This window comes from Botryllus schlosseri, chromosome 16 (assembly GCF_051294905.1).
Source record: "Botryllus schlosseri isolate E-star chromosome 16, Bs_hap1, whole genome shotgun sequence".
Lineage (NCBI taxonomy): Eukaryota > Metazoa > Chordata > Ascidiacea > Stolidobranchia > Styelidae > Botryllus > Botryllus schlosseri.
The window spans coordinates 1,752,748-1,774,545 of record NC_137251.1 but is presented as its reverse complement, the minus strand read 5'-3'; the positions used below and the strand labels follow the sequence as shown (position 1 = coordinate 1,774,545).

The 21,798-nt window shown below is 38.9% G+C and overlaps 1 protein-coding gene across 1 annotated transcript; it reads left to right on the top strand.

Annotated features, from left to right (window-relative positions):
• Positions 1 to 1,452: 1,452 nt before the first annotated feature.
• Positions 1,453 to 20,698, top strand: LOC145458957 (carboxyl-terminal PDZ ligand of neuronal nitric oxide synthase protein-like). The gene is made up of 16 exons (XM_080337472.1): positions 1,453 to 1,613; positions 4,632 to 4,703; positions 5,031 to 5,123; positions 5,859 to 5,917; positions 10,671 to 10,779; positions 12,449 to 12,572; positions 12,629 to 12,717; positions 13,806 to 13,961; positions 15,310 to 15,366; positions 15,432 to 15,617; positions 16,250 to 16,373; positions 17,386 to 17,497; positions 18,093 to 18,212; positions 18,680 to 18,833; positions 19,531 to 19,619; positions 20,252 to 20,698. Exons 1-16 carry the CDS (start codon positions 1,497 to 1,499, stop codon positions 20,280 to 20,282), a joined length of 1,692 nt encoding a protein of 563 aa, XP_080193598.1. The 5' UTR covers positions 1,453 to 1,496; the 3' UTR covers positions 20,283 to 20,698.
• The last annotated feature ends 1,100 nt before the right edge of the window (positions 20,699 to 21,798 follow it).

The following is a 21,798-nucleotide window of genomic DNA, read 5'->3' as shown; positions in this document are numbered from 1 at the left end:
CGTCGAGTTGACGGAGCAGGGCGATCAATTTCAGCTGCAGGAAGGCAAGGTCAACAAAATGACATTTGGTTCCACTGCCGTTTGTCAATCAATTGTGGGGCCTATCAGACGGACAAAACGCGTCGCTTTTACGGCGACAAAGATGAAGGAGGTACTCAAAGAAGCGAGTGGAAAGAAGAAGACAGCCAAATAAAGATTAATCTTGAACATCAGGCGCTAGGCCGAGGTGCTGGCCAGGTTAAGAAACTGCTTCGGTATCATCGTATCTGTTCATTACATCGCGGCGTATACCGTGTGTGTGTTGCGCGGATTAAAATATATAATCCGACGAATATGAGAACCGCCGCTCCACCGTGCCAATTCCCTCGATATCATCATCATTTTAGTAAGTTTTTTATCAAATCAATACGCCACAAGATTGGGATATGATGAAAAAATAGGCGGGTGCCGAACGACTTGGAGTAGTCTTACCATTCCTGGCCTACAGTACGTAAATGAGAGGTATGCACACTGGATTTAAGAAAGGATAACATAAAAGGAAGCAACGGAAATGAATGCTGCATGTGTCGGGCGTCGGCAGGCTCAATGCTCGTCATCTCGGACTATACCTTCGAGATAATCACTTTTATTCAAACGTATGATAATCTTCTTATTCTGGTGTAGAAGTGCCTATTTGTTTTCTTGAGACCAGTGATAGAAAATTCGTGGACAGTGGACAGCGAACCTTTGAAGCTATTTTTTATAGTTAATTAAAGATGGCGCTAGCGAGCCACCGAATCATAGAAAAGTGAAGAGACGCCAATCACTTACGGAAGTTTTTCATCGATTGCTTCCGATTAACGGGGAATCACCATCAATTGGATTAGAACTGAGCTGAGGAATGCCGAATTCCATTCGTTCCGATTCCTAGATGTGGATTGCGATACTCTACTTCTTGTGTCGTTAGTTAGATCACCTCTTGTGAACCGTCTACCGAATTTCAATAAAGCTAGACCAATGAGAAATGTTATAGCCCCGAGCCGAGTCCACGAATATGGTATCATAGTATGAAAATAGTATCTTCCGGATAAAAAAATTATATTGTTATGTCGATTGTTGACAAATTAGTTTCGTGTGGTTTTGTTACATATTCGCTGTAATTATATGGACACATGAAGGGTTGTTTATGTCTACATCACTACCGGTACATTCATACATTCCTCTTCGCCCTCATCGTCATGACCTCGTGTATTTAGGTTAGGAGGCGTTCTGTACCTAACCTGTCCGACTTGCAGTATCACAGTCAGAATCCAGGTATTCTAAGACAGGAGAAAGCCTATTATTTGGCTTCAAAACTGATCACACTCGTATAGAACGTGTCATTTCCTTTATTTGGTATGTGTTTAGATGGCCAAATATAAACGAAGAAATTAAGCACTTGTCAAGATTAACCTCTGCAGATATCTTAATATTAAATTTTATGTCTTTTCCTAGTTATTATAGTTTATTAAAGTGATATGCCTTCAAGAGCCGGGAGACAAAAAGATTATAACTTGGTTGACGACGCGTTTGATAGCCGAATCCCTCTTCACAATGAAGATGCCTTCCTTCACGGTATCAATTTCAAAGCCAAGGTATCTTCTTCGTCTATAGTTTGAATTTAGATTTCCACAGATTTGCCCGATGGCGTGGGATACTATACGGTATTTCTCGTTGTTTAATTATTTCCTTCGAATATTGAAAGCTGGTGCACAATAGCCTATATCTCGCGTGTGAGATCATAACCTAATCTAGTTTAAAAATATTGGTGTTCAGAATCTCTATGAAACCAAACTGTATGTAGTTAATTAAAATACAGATTTTGTCGTAAAGTTGAATTGGTGTCGATGCGACAGTCTTATTGTCGTTGTCATAATATATATCATAGTTCAGGGCTGGGTCCTGGGTTACTAGGTCAAGTAAGGGCTTTGATTAGGTTAGTCTTTTGGACTGGTTAGAGTTAGGTTAGACTAGGGGGTTAGGGATTACAGTGGGGCTTGGATCAGACTTATGGTATATTTGCAGTTAGTCTAGGTTTGGGGAGAATAGGTGTTGGGTTGAGTCAAGTATTTTTTTAATTTGTAATTTATTTTCAACAAATAAATTATCTCTGTAACAAAAATAGTCGATCACACACCGCAGTTAAATTCTCTTAAATTTCTTTCAGTACGTAGTTAGATGTGCCATGACTGTCTGACATATAGATATATTGAATTCTACAATCTTTCTTCAGCAGTTGCTCCATTCAAATTAATTATTATTAGTCTTATTAGTCTTATCCAAAATATGGAAATCTATGACCGTGCCAGTGTTGGGATCAAGTCACTACCCTCGAGTCACGAGTCATTTCGAGTCATTGCACATTATGACTCGAGTCAAGTCAAGTCAATCGATTTTCTAAGTTGACTCGAGTCAAGTCAAGTCACTCGATTGTTGGAGGTGACTCGAGTCAAGTCGAGTCAAGTCAAGTCACGAGTCAAGTCACAATTCAAGTCAAGTTGCCTTTTCGGAGTATGAGGCATAATTACGTCATTGCATTTTGCTTTAGCTCTATGAAATACAGATTGAGTCCTTGAGTGGTCATTGATTCTGAAATGATGAGCGAATATAGAGTTAACGAGTATATATACATTAGAACTATTTAATTACGCGAGTAATTGCATAGCCGCAGTTTATAGTTACCAGCCAAAATAGAGAATTGACAAGAGAGAAACGAATTCCTAAGATGCAATGCATTACCATTTACATATTGATATGATACAATTCGAGCCTGCACCAATTGCTGAGGCCTGAGGAGTATATAAATTGTATTCGAAATCAATTTCAATAAAACAAAGGGTTTGGTTAAGGTAAGAACAGAGAACAGAAATAGATATTTTGCTACCGTACTAAAAATTACTTCACTACTAGTTTACGACAACGTGAGCTGTAAGCTTCGATCACTTCGTTTGTGGTCAATTTATTTTTGAGAGAGCAATGGAGGCTCAGTAAAACACACGATCATTGAATGATTGGTCGCTACCACGGGTTACACCAGCGTTTCGCGAATAATCCGAACATATGCAAGATACAGTGATTTTTATCGACACATATTATTTGATGACTTGAAATTGACTCGTGAATTTTGCTCCGAGTCTCGAGTCAATCCACATTTCTGATAGGCCGAGTCAAGTCAATTCATTTTAGCAAAGTGACTCGAGTCCAGTCAAATCATACGAAAAAAGTGACTCGAGGCTGTCTCGAGTCAAGCCATGACTCGAGTCATCCTAACACTGCCGTACACTAGAGATATGTTTTTCTGTCAATATAAATTTACATGGTATTTGATCTAGTCCAGGGGTTCTCAACTTCCCTCGTATAACGGGCCGCATTTTAACAGCGGAAGAGGCCGCGGGCCGCAGAACATTATCACCGTGTATTTTTGGGCTACTGTTCAATTTAGAGGACGCTATAGCCCATTTATCAGTCTTATACGGGCATTTGGTACATTTTTATGCATTATCAAGCATTGCAGTTACTGTTTTTTTTGTGAGAATATCTAACTTCCAGTGGCGCAAGTAAATCCCTTCATTGAGCGTGCATTGCATACGTTGCCAAGTCGGTATCTGCACATGCAATCCAGGAATATCTAGAACTGCTAGTATAGGCTACCCCTAGTTCTAGATATCCCTGCTTCAAACCCCTTCCACAAGAGAACCGAACTCTCTGTTTCAATGCGTGAGCGAGCAAGTATAAAATTACGGCTACTGTTTCGTTACAGAGGCCAATATCACTTCTGAGCAAACCAATCAACTCTTTTCCTTTCCTTCCATGGCTGGAGCCCTACACCAATAGTTACAGAAGCCAACTTTGTAAAGTTGATGTTTTCTCACTGGTCCCCTCCCCACGTTTGCCCCGTCAGCATTTCCTCTGGAAATATGTCCAGTCTGATAAAACGCAGCTGGATGATTAGCTATGCCACGTGTGTGCAGTCGGTGGATTCGTCCAAGGCTAGGCTAAAGTATACGTGGCAACGTGTTTCAGAACATGCGATAAAAGATGGACTGACTTTGCTGGTATTATTCTGGGGAATGTTGAATCAGACAACTTTTGCTTCGAAATTTGTCAGGTGTTGTTGGACTTGCTGCAAAGTTCCGAAAACAGCGAATATTCGCACAGTACGTTAAAGTTTTATTGAAGTCACACCTTCTCTAACAGATTCTTAGGTTCAGCGATATTCCATGCAATTTTGAACAATGCGTCTGTAACGTATTCGGCAATTTTAACAATGCCTCGAAATATGGATTGATGTGCTTGAAACCTAGCTCGCAACGGTTTCTCTCAGATCAGGCAATATGTACATTGTACATTGTACAACTCCAGAAGAAACTATCGTGGTGTCATTTTAAATTTCTACGCTTCGTTACAACAACTGTACTTCGACAAATGTGACACATCGGTCTTCCATAACAATACTGTGCCAGTAGTCATCCCGTTCCTATTGAAAGATGTCGCGGGCCGCAAAATAATCGTCTGCGGGCCGCGGGTTGAGAACCCCTGATCTAGTCTATCTCCAATTGTAACATAAATATCGGATTTCACACCATACTTCAATTCTCTTTTAATCCTTTCAGTACATTGGTACTTTGGATGTCCCAAGACCATCTGGCAGAACAGAGATAGTAATCGCTATGCGAAGAATACGGGTTGGTATTATGCATACTCAATAAATCTGACTCAAATATGCCCCTAATTTTGCGTTAGATCTGTGGCTTTGTAGTTGATTTCAAATTAACGAATTTCGTAGCAATAGTTGAGAAATTCGCATCACATTTGATGATTTTTGTGTGTTTTGTTACTGTCAAATTTGGTCAAAGGGGCTGTGATTCTATAATTACCGTGCTGATTTTATTATTATTAGATTATACCTTGTCCTCAGCATTTACTGTGACTAGCCAAGATAACACGTGATGGAGGATGTCATGTCCAAGGTCTATCTGTTAATCTAATGCTGTATTTTGTTCATTCTTTAGTATGAATTCAAGGCAAAGTCAATAAAGAAGCGCAAAGTCAATATAAGAATTTCTACGGAAGGCGTCCGTGTCGTGCTGCGTCGGAAGAAGAAGGTAGGTTATCTTATTTTGGATTCACAGTCTGCTTGGTTTCCATGACATTGATGATGCATAGGCCTATTTTCTCTCCATCTATATGAAATTTTATAGAGCTATGAAGCTATTAGAAAGGAAGAGGTTAAAAATGTAAATGAACTTGGTCTAATATAGATTTAATATTAATGTAAATATAGCGTATACACAAAAAGAAATGAGATGTGAATAAGTCATTATCATTTTATTACCGTTTTATCAATTCAAGGTACTACAAGAATTGCAATGCAGTGGGCAGAAAGGAGTTGAGATGATTTGGTGTGATGTCAATCAATTAAAATCCCACTTTAGTCTACGAATATATGTACATAAAATCACAAATTCCTGGGATGGCATGGTCCCAAATGTGTGCTGTAAGATTTACTGTTATCATTTTATTTCCTGTATTTATCAACCAGATGTCATATTGCTATCATTGTTTGCACGATCTGGCAGATTTGCTGTATGACTCAAAAGATTATGCCACCACTTCCTAAAACCTGTTGCAGGAATAGCAACTCCAACAATATCTAATACACATTGCTCCCAAATTAGATGTTACACAATACACATTCACTATTTCTTGGTTTTGAAATTTTTCGGACATTTGTGAATGACTGCCTTTCATTTTATTGGATTATTATGATATGGTGGCCATGATTAACTATAACTGTAACTTTTTAAATTGCCAGTTAATGATGTCATCGAAATTTTTAGAAGTCTGATTGGGCTTGGGAACAGGACAAGATGTTAATAATGCAGGATCCTATATACAGGTGAGAAATCTATTATTAACAGATGGACAATTTGGTTAAATTACAGGCTCTAATTGAATTTGCAATTGTGAATAGTGCTGGTGTATTCGGGATCGGTGATGCTCCATTTTAACAATATGTACTGGTACTCTCTCTTCTCATTATTTCATACTTCTGGTGTGTGGAAACACGGAAAATGTGAGAAAAATTACCCTTCATAATAAGAGAGCACCGTGTCACTATTTCAAAAATATTTAGAGTGCAACCTACTTGTGTCTTATTGTCAAGAAACCACAATCCAACTGGTTGTAGGCTACCTTCTGCAGAAACCATCTATTTACCTACAAATTAGTTCATTGAAGTAGTCACTAATTGACATTCATGCTTACCGACCATTAATACCTTCAAAATGTTGATCCGGTTTGAATAAAGTACTGTGAATAGGCGCTAAGATGTTATCTTTTGCAGTTCTAACTACTAGTGAGCCTACATGTTGGTTCATTGGCTTCACTGCTATATTTTAAACAAAGTCTTGTGGAATCTTGCAATGCCATATTTTGGCCAATGCACGCCTACTGTATAAACTCCATTGAAATCCAGTCAAGTATTAAGGTCAAAATTGTTTTTTATGATTCTTGGTACTTTTTCTGTGCAACAAACAACACAGAACATCCGCGATCACAGTATTCCAGTGCTGGAAAGATGTAAAGCTTACATTTTTTGATTTATGATATACCATGGATTGTTCATTTCTGCTGTCAGTAAGTGTTAGGACACAGTAAAGACCAAGGTACACACACATGGAACTACTCGGTGAAAGGCTCACCCTTGACTCATCCCATGAAACTTGATTCAGAACAGACAAAGGCCATAAATTCTGCCAGTGGTAAACATTTGTTGGATTATCCTGTTAGTGCGAGTTTGTTTACCATTAGGCTGAAGATCTCTCTTCTCCCCAATTATTCGAAATTTGATTTGCGATAAGATTGTTGATATACAATGTTCTTCCCAATCCTCTACTACTTGCTGACGATTACGAGTGTCAGCCGGAAATATTCGGGTTCATTTCAATATGAATATGTACTATTCAATTTTATAATATAGATTGATAGTTATTAACAGTCTTCTGTCTTAGGTTTATCGATGGTATGTGGCTGCTGTGCTGGAATATGGGATTATCAGCGACAAGTACATGTGTTTGTTGCATCACAATCACATAAATTTAGAGGTTGTCCGTTTTGAGCATGCTTTTGTGTTGGTATGCAATGATATTTGTTGATATTTCTTGGGCAACGCAGCAGCAGGTTCATTGGATCATTTTTAATGTTAAAATTGTGTTTTTAAGTCATCTGTCGAAAGCTACTGCCCGACAATCATTACTATTTTGATCAAGTGTAGAGACAATTAATGTAGGTCAATGTTCTTTTGCCTCAGTCCTTGGAATATGATTTGAAAACCCATGTACTCTGAGTCTGTAAGATAAGAAATAACAAAAGTTTGTTGAAATTATTAGATATGTGTTGCAGAGAGAAACAGTCGCCATCTGTCGGATGACTTCATGTTACAATTCGACGATTTTTTTACAGTAATAACTACCGTAATTTTCCGAATATAGTGCGCCCCCATGTATAATACGCACTCCTAAAATGGCGTGTAAATTCTGGGAAAAAGCCTGTACCCATGTATTGTACGCACCCTGCATTCGCAGTACATGAATAGTTGTGTTTTAGTACACGATGTTGTTCTGTTTTGCGTCGAACAATCATGACATAATAATCGCTAATCATAATACAATTAACGGAATTGTCTCCAAACGAGAGTAGATAGTAGCCAAAGCCTGCGAGGCCGGCGACGCGATAGTTCGAGCTAGCGACATACGACATCTTGCTCACGCCTTGCCTATTAAAATTACAGATGCGATTGCTCAGATTATGTGGGGCGCACCAGTCCTGTTAGAGATGCGACTGATGACGCAAGCACATGACCTCTTGTATGTGCGATTGTTAAGGCCTGTCGTTGACGCGAACGCTTGTAGCAATCAGCGACCTAATTTCGCTCGCGTACAAACGGCAAACTAACTCAGCAGGAGTCCTCGTGCTGTGCAGACACTATCGTTAATTGGCAACTCGCTTTTCGTTAATTGGAAACTCGCTTCTCTATTTAACAGCGCGTTGCACTCTATAATACGAATTACGCGTTACACTCTATAATACGAATTACGGGCCAGGACGGCTACAGGTGATGCGCGATTGGAAACAAACACGAAGAAAGGTGTTATTTCAAGTTTGTGATTGAGGGAGATTTTTTCAAGGCTTGCTGTACCCATGTATAATACGCACCCCCCTATTTTAGGTCGAAAAATCAGTAAAATTTTGCGCATTATACATGGAAAATTACGGTAATCATTATTGTCAGTCTTGTCTTACGAGATGTTCGGCGAATTTATACCCGTCATGAAAGAAACATTGAAAACTTATCTCTTATCTCTACTGGTTATGCCAAATAATTTGTCACAAAAATGGGCTAATCATCAAACATTGGATGCTGTTCAGCACCCTCTAGTAAAGTAGTTCTTGCCCTTGGCGTTCTGTCCAAGGTCTATAACACATTATCAATTTGTTTACTAATCTCAAAAAGCGGCGATACAAAACTCAATTCAGCCATAGCAGCTAGGTCAAATCAGGCTGTGTATAACGGTTTAATGGCTCCGAACCCAATAGGTTTGGGCTCTGATGGGAAGATTGTAATAACGGCCTGATTTGAAGCCTGAAAAACAGTGCAATTTATAAAATTGTATATATAGCCTGAAATTTTTCAAAAGCTCCCTTTAGACTTCTACTCCATCATCAGATTTTTGGGGGTGCCAGACCGTGAAAATATCTGAAAAGATGTTTCAAGCAGGAATAAATATTCAGGAGATCTTGCTTAAGTGATAGATATTGTTGCATTATAGATAGGCTTGCCGTCAAGTGATACTCGGGCCTTGGTCTTCGGAAATGCAGCTTTAGTTAATTGTGATTACCATCAGATAGATTACAGTGTAAATAGTTATGGCAGAAGCGAAGTTGCCATTGCCAAAATTCAAGCTTGCTTACATCCAAATATCTCAATCCTTCTTCCGTTCAATAGATCACAAAGCTTTCGTTGTGTGTTATTTTCGGTATGGCGTAGTATTTCCTCGGATTTTCATGATCGGTTCGAACTCCAGTATTTTGTGTGTATGTCTTTAGCATCGTTTATTGTCCCGTCATGTCCACATCACAGATTATCTCGATTCCTTCCCACATGATTTGTATGAGACTCTCCTGGTAGTTTCTAACTGGATGCATGTTTTTGATTTCATACGTGAGCTTCATGGGCTTGTCAAATCTCCGAGTGTTCAAATTTCTATTACTGACGTCTTTTTAGCATGTGAAGTCTCTTGCTTTTTCTTGATCAATTTATCATATGATGTTCATGTCAACTCAGACGTGAATAGGAAGCTTTGTGTACAATTTTCAGGTTACCGAAATGTCAGTCACGCCGGTAGAATTTTGGCGCGTCCACTCAGACTTTTCTGAGATTTAATGTGCGGTCATCAATCTTTTCCAAGTAGAAATTTTCAACCAACTTACAGACACAACCGACACTATCGATTGCCATTGGCGTTGAAAATGAACTATTCCCCATGTTAATGTTCAACTGAGAGATTCCGATTCGCTGTACGCCAATTTTGGATCGATTCCAACCAGTGGAAGCAAAGTTGTTGTAGGAGAAAATTCTGGGTTCATTTAACAAAAAGTAATATAAGAATTTTTCAAATTTTAGTAGGAACCCCATGAAATTGTTTTGATTGTCTGAAAAACGATGCACAACAAATGTGACTCAATTACAACCCGTAGATGTGAAGTTATTGATGCTCAAAATTTAGGACTTCAAATCATAGTATTTGCGAAAAATTAAAGGTTTTGCCACCGTAAATACTATTTTTTCCAAATCCAATAACTTTGCTTCTACGAGTAGGAATTGAACCAAATTTTCTGCGCATTATTTTTTCAGACAACGTAACAATTTCATGGGGTAGCTAGTGAAATTTGAAAAAATTTTATATTTATTTTTATTCAATAAATCCAACAACAAGTAAAATATGAAGAAAAAAAGCTATTTTTGAACAGCCATCGTACACTCTTATAACAACACACGCTCATTCAGGACATTGATAATTTGAACAACAACTTGTTGTATTTCAGTTTGTAAAAAATGATTCGAATAGAAAGCGGAACTTGGAGCCCAACTTGACTCAGCTGTGATTCGTTTTTGCTCGTCCCTAGTTGCAACTTCTGCTATTAAGATAATAAGCAGCTTGTCTATGTCGTTTGATATGATGAAGAGTAACCATCTCTACAATTTCATTTAATAACAGTGTTTTAAGTAAGTTGTACTGTGACTACTATCATTATAATGATCGATTTTAGGCTGTTACTTCTTTCTGTAATCGTTGAAGCCAAGTTCTGTATTCGAACTGGTATTAGATGGCCGTAATTTAATGTGAATGTCATATATTCACGGGATAAATAATAGATGCAGTGAGACGAATTTAGAGTATAGATGATATTGTACTCTTCATTTTTACTGATGAAATTGAATGTCAGGATGTCAACATTAACAGACTTCCCCAATCCAAAAATATTCAATTAGAAAGAAAATTTACTGAATCAATATAAGTGTACTTTCAAAAAATGAGCAAACCTCTCTCTTCAGAACCGGTCGATAATGAATTAGCATCTTTTTGCAGGATATTCTATGTGTCTCATGACTCCCATGACTTGAAAATTTGGAGTTATATTGCGCGGGACGGCTCTAGCAACGTATTCAGGTGCAATGTCTTCAAGTCTCCTAAAAAGGTATGTAGCGCATGGGAAGAAATTTGACAACGATGATGTTTTGCGTTTGAGTATATGCTCAACTATAACTTCCTATTAGTGGATGTAACTTGTGATATGTATCCCATATAAGATTAACGTTATATACAACCGAACTCCATCTGAGTAAGACACTGGTTGATAAAACGTTGCTTTTTAGAATTTTCCCCGAAATTTGAACTCCCAGGACCTAATAAATCAATTGTAAGACTATGGTAAGGTTGTCAAAAATAAAATAAACTTCAGATTTTTGCGGATAGTGGCTGAAATTGCTATGGACTCATTACTGAGTTGTAAAATTATGAATTTACTAGAAATGAAAAATTATAATTTTTCACAATATAGCCTACTGTCTACTGCATAAGATTGTCAAGTAGTCCAATAAAACAATACACAGCAACTTTGGCTCAATTCCAAACTGGTAGTCTCAGCGAAGTTATTGACGTTCAAAATCATGGATTTGAAAAATTAGCATTTACTGTGCGTAATCCAAGAATTATGAATGAAAAACTTAACTTCTACAAGCTGCAATTGTGTCAAATTTATTTTGCAGTCTTTGTTGACAATAAATTCAAAATTTTCAAACTCAAATAGCTTCACTTCTACTCGTTGGAATGGAGCCAAATTTGGTGTGCGACGTTGTTTTTGTCAATCCAACAATTTTAGCTAATAGCTGCAAAAATCTGAACAAAAATGTTATTTATGAACAACCCTACTGTGCAGTGGAGATTGTTGCTTCGGCATTTTTTCCTTCTTGCTACTTGTCATTCATAATTGAATCACCATGACTAAGAGAAATTGTAGGGATTACGGCAATTCCACCTCCAGATAATAATGTAGATAACATTGAACTTGGACCAGAGGTGATCCGAGTGGTCGGTATTTTCACTCAAGTGGAATTAATGCTGTAAATCTTTACTTAATTCTAGTAGGAGTATCAATTTCCAACCAAGATATGTTAAAACTACTTGAAGTAGAAGAAGAAAATGAAGATCTGAAAAGAACTTTAATACTGTGTTACTCAAGTACTTTCGGAATCATCCTGACTAACCCCAAATATCTAATGACACTGGAAATAGGTGCAATTGCTTGATATATATTCACAGGGATACAGGGGGCTCTTTCAACTAGTTTGTTTTTTCATAATAAACACACTCGCGTAAGGCTAATTCCATTATATTTAGCAAATTTTTTGAGATTTGTAATGCATACCCTCAGAGTTGTCCAATATCAACGCATGTTATTCTTTCTTGAGTTCTGAGTGAATAAAAAAAATGTTTCACGAATTAGCCAGTTAATAAAATGCCGAGTTGGTAATCTCACAACTTCCTTTGATTTATTTTTTATGGAGTTACTTACCGTAAATACTATTATTACAATTCAAAAAATTCAAAAGCAAAAAAGGCGAAATTTTAATGTCGAAAGCGAAGCTATGAGAGTTAGAAGTGATCCAATCATACCCCAAAACTGATTTCTACTTTACTAAATCAAAATTTCAAAAATTAGTTTTCCGCAAAAACTGTGCAGCAAAAAGTGGAAGCATTCCAAAAACATAGCCATTTGAATGAGTAGTGCAAGCAGGCAATACCTATTTCACTTCTCGGAAATAGTGTAAGTCCTTTCATACTGACCACCTCTTAATTTGTCGCAGTCTCTCGCTATGCATATCGTGCGAACAATCGGCCAAGCTTTCGACGTTTGTCATAAACTCAACATCGGGCCACCACCGAAAAAGGACAAGCCGGCCGGTAACGTGTACCAAACCGAAAATTCAGGTTGGCATAAAAATGTTGTTTTTGTGCGCATCATTCTATCGAGACTATGTTTGCAGAAAGCTTGGACGCAAAAAATATGGAAAACGATGAAGAAAATGCGTCCAAAGCCGCAAAAAAAGATGTCCAAGAACCAATCGAATCAACGGTGAATTATGTGGTTATATTCAATGCCAACTGTCCTTATTATATAATTATAGAAAATGTCAGTTAGAAAATGTGCACTGATTTTAGCAAGACATCGCCTTTTCAGTGATCTGATTTTGATGATAAATAGACGATTCTTCCTGCCTATTGACCTCCGTCTAATGATTGACCAGCTGATTAAATTATGAGTTTCTGATACACAGTAACTAGACTATGTTTTTCACACAGACCCGGTAATATAGGGGCAAGTGGATGAAATTCGTAGCAGATGACAAAATTTTGGGGATGGGAATTTGTCCCATAACCTTATTGTTTCTCTTAGTCACCATGCATCAAGACACCCCTCCCCCACCCCTCACAATACCACCAATACTACCTCGCTGTTTATAAGTATCATTGTGGAATAGAAATGCAGGCCTTTCCTCTTACAATCGTTTCAGTTTGTCCTCACCAATGCCTTTTTCATGTTTTCAACCCATAAATTGGTGGATATTGCAACATTTTATTGATTTTGCCACGTGTTTTCGAGATCCGTTCTTCGCATACGCAAAATGACCCATCAATGTAATCGTGGTCATCACACACGGATATGTAGCATTCCAAGCTTGTTCAATGTCCATATGCCCGGAACATTCTATAGGACACCTTCGAGTCAGTCTGATTTTTAACAGATATTATAAAATGGCACACTTTGGAATACGGAACATAACTAAGCTGAATAATACATCAACGTTTATTACCCAAAGCTTTTCCAGCTGACACTCATCAGGGGTTATCGTCAGCTGTAATACGAACATTTGGAAAGGAAGAGTTAGTGTGTCATTTGAAATTAGATTGTTCTGTTCGTGCTTGCATAATTAATATCTCATGTTTTAAATTTTACTCTGTGTGAGGCTACGATTAGTGAATAGTGATACTGTTTGTTGTCAAACATAGCTTTTTCAAATGTTTGTATCATTGCTGAATGTCACCCTTGATGACTGCAAGCTCGAATTTTTTATATGAATTTTGAATTGCTATAGCACCTTTTAATAGGTAATTGGACTCTGCTAGACAATGTCACCTAAAACTGACGTGTTTTTTTCCTAGGACAATAACTCAGACGGTATGCAGTCTCCAAAGTCCACTCGGTCATTAGTCAAGGTTGAAAACACCAATTCATCGTTTGTGGAACACCATCAAACGTTACTCACGCAACAAAAGTTACTGTACGACGAACAGCAGACTCAAGTTACACTTGTAGAGGTGACCTTTTCGTTTGACATTTTTTTATGTAGATTACCATTGCCACGGCAATGTATATCTCGATACCGATGAATTAGTTGAATAATGTATTCATATTGAAATGAACCCGCATATTTTCGGCTGACGCTCGTCATTTTTGAAGTTATAATCAACAGCATGGCTATCGTGTGCTGTTGACAAGAAAATTTGAATTGAAACTCCGCCATTTTGTGTCGGAAGATTGAGTATGAAATCTTAGATGTTTATGCCTGGCTCGGGCAGGAAGATGTCTAGAGGCGTATCGTGACTGACTAATTTTTGAAGCTACTTCTGCGGCATGTCTTTCAAACCGCTCATCTTGCTAGTTCTTGCTCCTGCATTCCTACTTAAAGTACATCAAAAGGCACTGCTCAAAAGTATCATTGAAACCAGTTATCGTGTGAAACTTGAAAATGCTTTTCAAACAGAATTTGGTAATTTTTGGCAACTCATTTTAGCGATATTGGCAGTGTAATAGAGGGTACAAAACAACAGTTACATTTCTTTCAAACGAAACCTACCAATAAAAATCAACAAACGTTTCGGATATGATTTCGCCTTCCGAAACTTCAGTCGAGCCACATATAGCATTATATCAAGTGTAATATCAAAAGGCAGCTGTAAATGAAGACTTCAATATATGTTTTTTAGTTGCATACATTTGTTATAATTACCTATTAATCATAGGCTATTACCTGAGTTGTGAAAATACGTCTTCTAATTTCAAAAGTAATCAACCCCGATTAACTGCTAAAATCATGGGACCGCTCGACCAAATCTTATTTTTCAGACTGCTTGAGTGCTTTTCTTCCATTTTCTACTTCTACTTGAGAAGCAACTCCCCTACTTTGACCAGACTTGGACGACTAGAAAATGTTCCAGTATTTCTGAGTTAGATTAGAATTAGAATTACAGCTACAGGCTACCGTTTTTTTCAAATTTGACCAGAAGTAGAATGATAGCAACATAGTTTTTTTAAAGAATTTTCAGTTTTTCTAAATTAGATTAGAACTAGAATTACAGCTATATTACAGTGTTATCCAAATTAGACTAGAATTAGAATTATAGCAATAGACTTTTCTCTCCAAATTAGATAAGAATTAGAATTATAGCTACACAGGTTTTTCAAATCAGTTTAGAATTAGAATTACTGATTTTCCGAAAACTTGGAAACTGAATCAAGCTCAGTTCATATCAAATCGAATCTCGTGGTCACGAGGATGGCAAATGTAAATGTCTGTCGGCTCGTTTTTGCGCGATACAGTTCTCCTGTGGCAATTTCACAAATTAGATTAGAAATAGAATTAGAGTAAAGAAATATCCTTTTCAGGTCAATTTACTGAAAGACAAACTCGCCTCTGAAACAACGGCAAGGATTGCTGCGCAGGTTTGCGGTTTATACTTTTCTTGTCCACCGCATTTTTGACTAATCTTCAAACTCTCGTTTTGCAGGCGCGGAATCAACGGTTGCTCGAGCAGAACAACGCGCTGCTGAAGCAGCTGTCGGAGTTGCTTTATAAGCTGTCGGAGATGGAAACGAAATGCGGGGATGACACGCCGTGGTCTAATAGCAATGTGACCGGTGGCAATATCACGACGGATTTTAATTTTCTAGGAGGTTTCGTCAGTGGTGGTAGTGTGAGTACATTATGATCGCTTTGACTCTAACATAACTTTGACGGGTTGTGTAAATTGCAGTTATATATCATAACAACAGCTACATCAGTTGGAATAGGAATAGGACGTTCTATATTTTTGTCTTTGATGTTTTTTTTCGGCATATACACTGACTAGTGATATACATACACACGATCCATCCCACTGGACAAGGATGGGGCAGAAATAGCCTTGTAAGGCTATCTAAGTCTTGCACCAACCCTCCATGCTGTCCCGGTAATGCTGAGCGCCAAGCGGGGAAACCATGGGATAGTAGTGTTACTAGTCAAGTCTTTCGTCTGACCCGGCTGGGGATCGAACCTACGACCCAGAAGACCCATGATCAAGAAGCCGTGTGCTCATTATGCTAATTCTATGCTTTCTTTGTTTGGCGTATAACATTGGCGCAGTTGAAAGTGTTTAAAAAATGGACCAACATCTGCAAAATCCTGATGATTCTCATGGGCCTGATTCCTATGCCACCCTTTTTCAATCACAACAACCATTATGATATTCAATAGCGATCTTGTGATGTGTGTCTGAATATGAATACCGCAACTGAAAATTTGAGTGTGGTTGCGTTGAATATCTGTACGATATGTGTGTATTTTCAGGTGCTAGGCAACACTACACATTTCGAAAACGTGGACACGGACGCGCAGGAACACGTGCTATCAGCGGGCGGTGCCTTGTTGCCATCGAGTCATATTCAAATTGACAATCTGGAATCGATTAAACGTACGTTGTCATAGCAAGAGATTGTCATAGCAATGGAAATAGTAACATTTAACAGGGGCGGCCCTAGTAGTCGCTGATGCCATTCTGATAAAGGCTTTGCCGTGAATTGCAAGTAGTAGTTGTTTCCAGTAGGAATTCGAGTATTTGACAAAAACACTCGCAAGAAATTTCAAGTCGCTAGTAGCCTTTTTGACTAACGCGGTGCGACTCCTTGCGCTCAAAATAGGTGAAATTTTGTAACTATGTTTCCTGAAAGCGGCGCAGGAGATATATTTTAAGGATTTGTTTCACAAATGATGCAGAGACATCGGATGGTTGCTTTCTAGAGGTCGGCCGATATTGATTTTTGTAGGCCGATAACGATTATCGACACACTCACAAGGCCCATATCCGATATCATAGGCCGATATTAATACGGAAGGACCAGAGAACCGTTTCGCCAAAAATATTACGTGTTAGGCAAGAAGGCACTTGTACGTGCCACAGAAAGCTGAACAACAAACGAGAAAACTGAAATTAAAATAAATTATTGCTCAATTGTGCACATTCATTGAAGTTTATGATAACCCAAAAAGCAAACCGTGATACAGAATTGCAGATCCGTCCAGTAGAGGTAGATTGTGATGCAGGAAGCATAGTTTCTCTGTACGCTCAGCCAGTTAAACTCGTCCTGCGAGCGTAGATCTATCACGTATTGCCCTTTGCGTTGTCGATTTGTTGAGATTGCAAACACGAAGCATTGAATTTCCAATATTCTAGAATTTCTTTGTATAATCGGGAAAGCTCCAAATATTGGCCTCGATAATCGGTCGACCTCTATTACTTTCTACGGCACTGACTAAGAGATTAAACTAAAGGCTGATGTGGTCTTTGCAAGCTACTCGGATTAGCGGCAGTATGAAAAACCTACCTGAGAAACCGGGAAAGTAGATGTATAGACCACAAGTTTGATTGAGATCTGGTGTAACGTGTGGGTACGTTCGCTTCGATCGTCATAAACTGTGTCTTGCAGGCGACGATAGCTCCAGTCTTTCCTTGTCCAGCGATGAGACGGCACGCAACAATTCTGTCGTATACGGCAACTCCACGAACCGCAACGACAGCGCAGTCGTTAATCAAACCCAGTAAGTTGACTTTGCAGTTTGGCCGATGTCTCGAATGACACATGTTTCACGTGTAGTTAGCTTACTTAATGATTTTTGTGGTTGGGAATTGACTTCGAATATAGACTTGATCAGTCGCAAAAGCCTACATCGGGTTATGGATTTTGGCAGGGTTGTAACCATTAACCAAGTCACATTTGTAGTTTTAACTCGAGTCGAATCGAGTCATTTTCAATTCACCACGAGTCAAGTCCAAGTCAGTAAGTAGAGGGCCGAGACCGAGTCAGGTTCCATGTTCACTGTTCAGTTTTAAGTTCAATCCGGTGCAACCCACTTTGCCCGAGTAATATAGAATGGCTCGCATTCATAATATCCTAATTTTCCTCCGTCCTAAAAGTTTCTGGCCCTATTTTACAAGCACCAGGACTGATATACGAAATACCAATAATGTAGTGACTTTACTATTCTTCGGAGTTACAATCAAATGTCAGCCTTAGCCATACTAGTCTCGACTCATGCACTGCACGACCCTGAATTTTGGTCTCACGATCTGGTTATCATACCGGCGCTTGTGAGTCTGTCGTGGCAGTGTGAGCGACTATGCATTTTTCAATAGGAACACGTCAATATGGACTTCTAAGTTGGGGTCGCACGAAGCGTTGAACGATCGGACGCAGCCGAGGCTAGGTCAAAGTTTTGGTGATAGCTTCGTTTCAGTCAGCCTCTTGAACGCCAGGTACGCAAGAGAAGATTGTTTGGTAGCTATGGCTTTCTACTCTTTCAGATTATGTCAATTAATCATCAATTGAGCTTGACCGATAATATCGTGGACTAATTTCTGGTATACTGGTGAATTCTACCGATTCAAAAAATGTATCTTATGTAAAGCTGTGTTTCCTGGCAGGCAAGCATAATTGTAGTTTGAGAAGCACAACATTTCGGCGTTTTCATTGAGAAGTAAGCTCTTGTATCGTCTAAATGTGGTCAGTAACAAAGTACTCCTCCATTTTCGGGGTGCTCAAATAGGTTTTGTCTACTCAAACTACAGAAGTGGTGGCCACATTTTGATATTTGAGAATTTCGACGCCACACTTCCCCACGTTGAGATTTGGATGTTCAATGCAAAAATCTGGATGCATGATATTTTGGATCTACCCAAACGCTTGGAGTCCTACGTAGCTCGACGATTGTTATGTTTATCAGTAACGGGAATTTTGACGGTACGAGCGCTCTCGATCGAAACAACGCGGAGATTCCATCCCCGGGAACGCGGCCGGAACACAGCAAAACGTCAGAACACCGCCCGTCTACCTCTCCTGCGACGTCATTGAGATATACGAGCCCTTCCTATTTAGAGGTAAGGATTGGCACGTATTTTTGTAGTTCGGTGTTGATGTGGCGCCATAGGGTTGTTCAAAAATACCGTTTTCCAGGATTCCGCGGATTCACTGATTAAATTGTTAGGTTGCCTAAAAAACCCTACAAGCAAAATTGGGCTCGATGCCAACTGGTCGATGTGAACACACAATAGTTGGAAAATTTTGAATTTTTTATGAAAAAACGCCAAAATGAAATGAAAAAAGTCAAAGTCATTATGTCCACTGTTCAGTTTTCAGTTCGACCCACTTTTTTCAACTCTGCTCAAGTGATATAGAATGGCTCGCATTCGTAATATAGTAATTTTCCTCAGTCTTATCAGTTTCCGGCCCTATTTTTGAAGTATCGGGACTGATGGACGAAATACCGATATTTTGGTAACTTTGATATTCCTCGAAGTTGCAATGAAATGTCTGTCTTGGCCGTCCTAGTCTCGAGTCATAGGACTTGGTGCGAGTCATGCACAACGACTCGAGTACAAGTCAAGTCAAACCAGAAATGGACTCGTGTCGAGTCATTTTACGCATTTGAAAAAATGACCCGAGTCAAGTCGAGTCACCAAAAAATCGCGACTCGAGTCGGACTTGAGTCGAGTCATGACTCGAGTCATCACAACCCTGAATAACTCCATTTCAGTCAATTTTTGATCTTTTTCACAACGTTTTCATTTTTTGTAGAATGTGCCATCAAAATTGCCGCTTCACTTGGACGAAGACAGAAGTCTGGGTGAATTTGATTTTATGTCGGTGTCAACTCCTGAACCCAAGTGAGTCCTGCGAAATTTCGATCTTTATAATCCCGAGCTGGTGAAAAATATCACTACTTCCATTGTAGTCGTGTTAAAGTTTAAGAATTCAAGAGTTTAAGAGCGCACATCCGTGTCCTCTTGAATTTTCACGGCCTCTATCTAAAAACCACCTGCTTCGCACTGGCTGGATGCCGTGGCTGCAAACAGGAGTTCGATATCGTTGTGAAATGAATATGTTTTCAAGTTTTGTCACCCCTTTTATGTGATTTTGTGACGTTGATGATATAAAGAAGTAGTTTTTGTTTTGTAAATCCATTCAGCTATACATGCCAAACTAAAACTGTAAAAGGGTTGGTATTCTTGAGAAACTCTTGGAGGTGCAGAGCTGCAATATACAATTGAATAATATATTCTTATATACAATCGTTATGTGGTTAATTTATACATCGAATATACAACTCCCTTCTTTTGAATTCTCTTCTAGTTGCTGACGATAACCCCTGAGTAGTGTCAGTCGAAACTATTTGGTGTTATCTCGATATAAATATACCATTCAATTGTAGTTTGATGTTTTGTAGAAATGCTTGATTTCGTCTCAGAAAATGAGTGTTTATTGTAATATTACCGCTTTTTTTACCTTTTTTTTACAGTGAATCGGATTTGACCCTGCTGATACCCTAACTGCGGCGGACCTCAGATTCTATATTACTCATTCAAGGTACCGCTCACTTCCTTGCTACGTCCTGGAGGCTATCTTACAAATTTAAAGTATTAACACGCCGGGATTCCGCCAAACTGTTTCCAGACATGTTAGAGTTTAAAATTTTGATTCCAACTACTCAATTGCAATGCATCCGGAATACTTTCAAGTATGGAGAAGCAGTCGTTGTTTCTCTATCCGACATCCGATCATTTGTTTCCGGCCGATTCTGCGTTGATTAGCAGTGCCACGATATACTTGCACCTTCAATTTGCTTTTAACTTTTCTATTCCTGCAGCTATCTGATGAAGTTTATATGATGTTATTCAATCTTTTCCTATTACCTATTGCAATCATGCCGCTTTAATTTTCGATCAACAGAGTTGTGCAGAACAGACGACGGAGTCCTTTTTTGTGTGTGGCGGGCTTAGATGATGCTAAGTCAGCGTTTAGGTGGATTATTATTTTCTGATATCGTTAAGGCAGGCGTTGACGCTACTTCAGTGGAAGTGCTGTTGCTGATGTAGCCAAAATGTTACCAAGTACAATTACCGTTGATATATGTTGCCTTTGAGTATATAGGTTCTATCAGACAACCTCAGTTGAAAATCTTGGAACATGTAGCCAGATTCTGATGCAAAATATTTAATGGTGACACAGTTTAGCTCAACTTAATCAATGGCCGAGGTTCATACCACTCGAGTAATAATAATCTGACCTTTCTTCGTCAATTAGTTTGCGAAGTTTATTACAAAGATTAAAACAGAAATTGCCACAAGGGTACGACAACAAATGTCGACTTCTCTCTCAAACTTGATATGCGATCTGCTGGGTAATTGAACACGTCCATCAGACTAAACTATAATCAGCACATAAGCAATCAATCTCAGGATGGATAGGCCACTCAGCGGCCGAGGTACTGCTAACCATGAGCTACACCAGTGGTTATCAAACTGGGGCCGCCCGAGATAAATGCTGCTTCTTGAACTAGGAATGAGTTTGGTTTGTGGTCAACCTTCCAGGTTCCAACAACGGCAATGCTCGCTCATACATAGCCTATATCACGATTTATATATCATAGTTGCGTCGTACCATCCATACATCGATGTTAGATATTGACTGATACCGGGTCTTGCACCGGTCAGAAGATGTCGTTGGGTTATGAGCAGAGATATGTAGAAAGTTTCCAGATATCCCAGGTTATGAGTAACTGAGTGAATTACCGTAGCTGTTATATTTTCTACATCACACGCGATAATTCATAATTGTCAAATCATCAAGGGGGATGGGACTTGGGAGGCCACCTCTAAAAAAGTTCGGGAACCACTGAGATACACAAAGGCACACTGAATCTTGAAAATCAACTAGCTTTCGCAGTATCTTGAATGTTTACTTAGATCAGCTCCGCTTCGTAGTAGCACAAGAGATTGTGTAACGAGCTGGCCACCTCAGCCGTTCATTTTATGTTGCCGTAGCACTTCCGTACGGAATAAAACG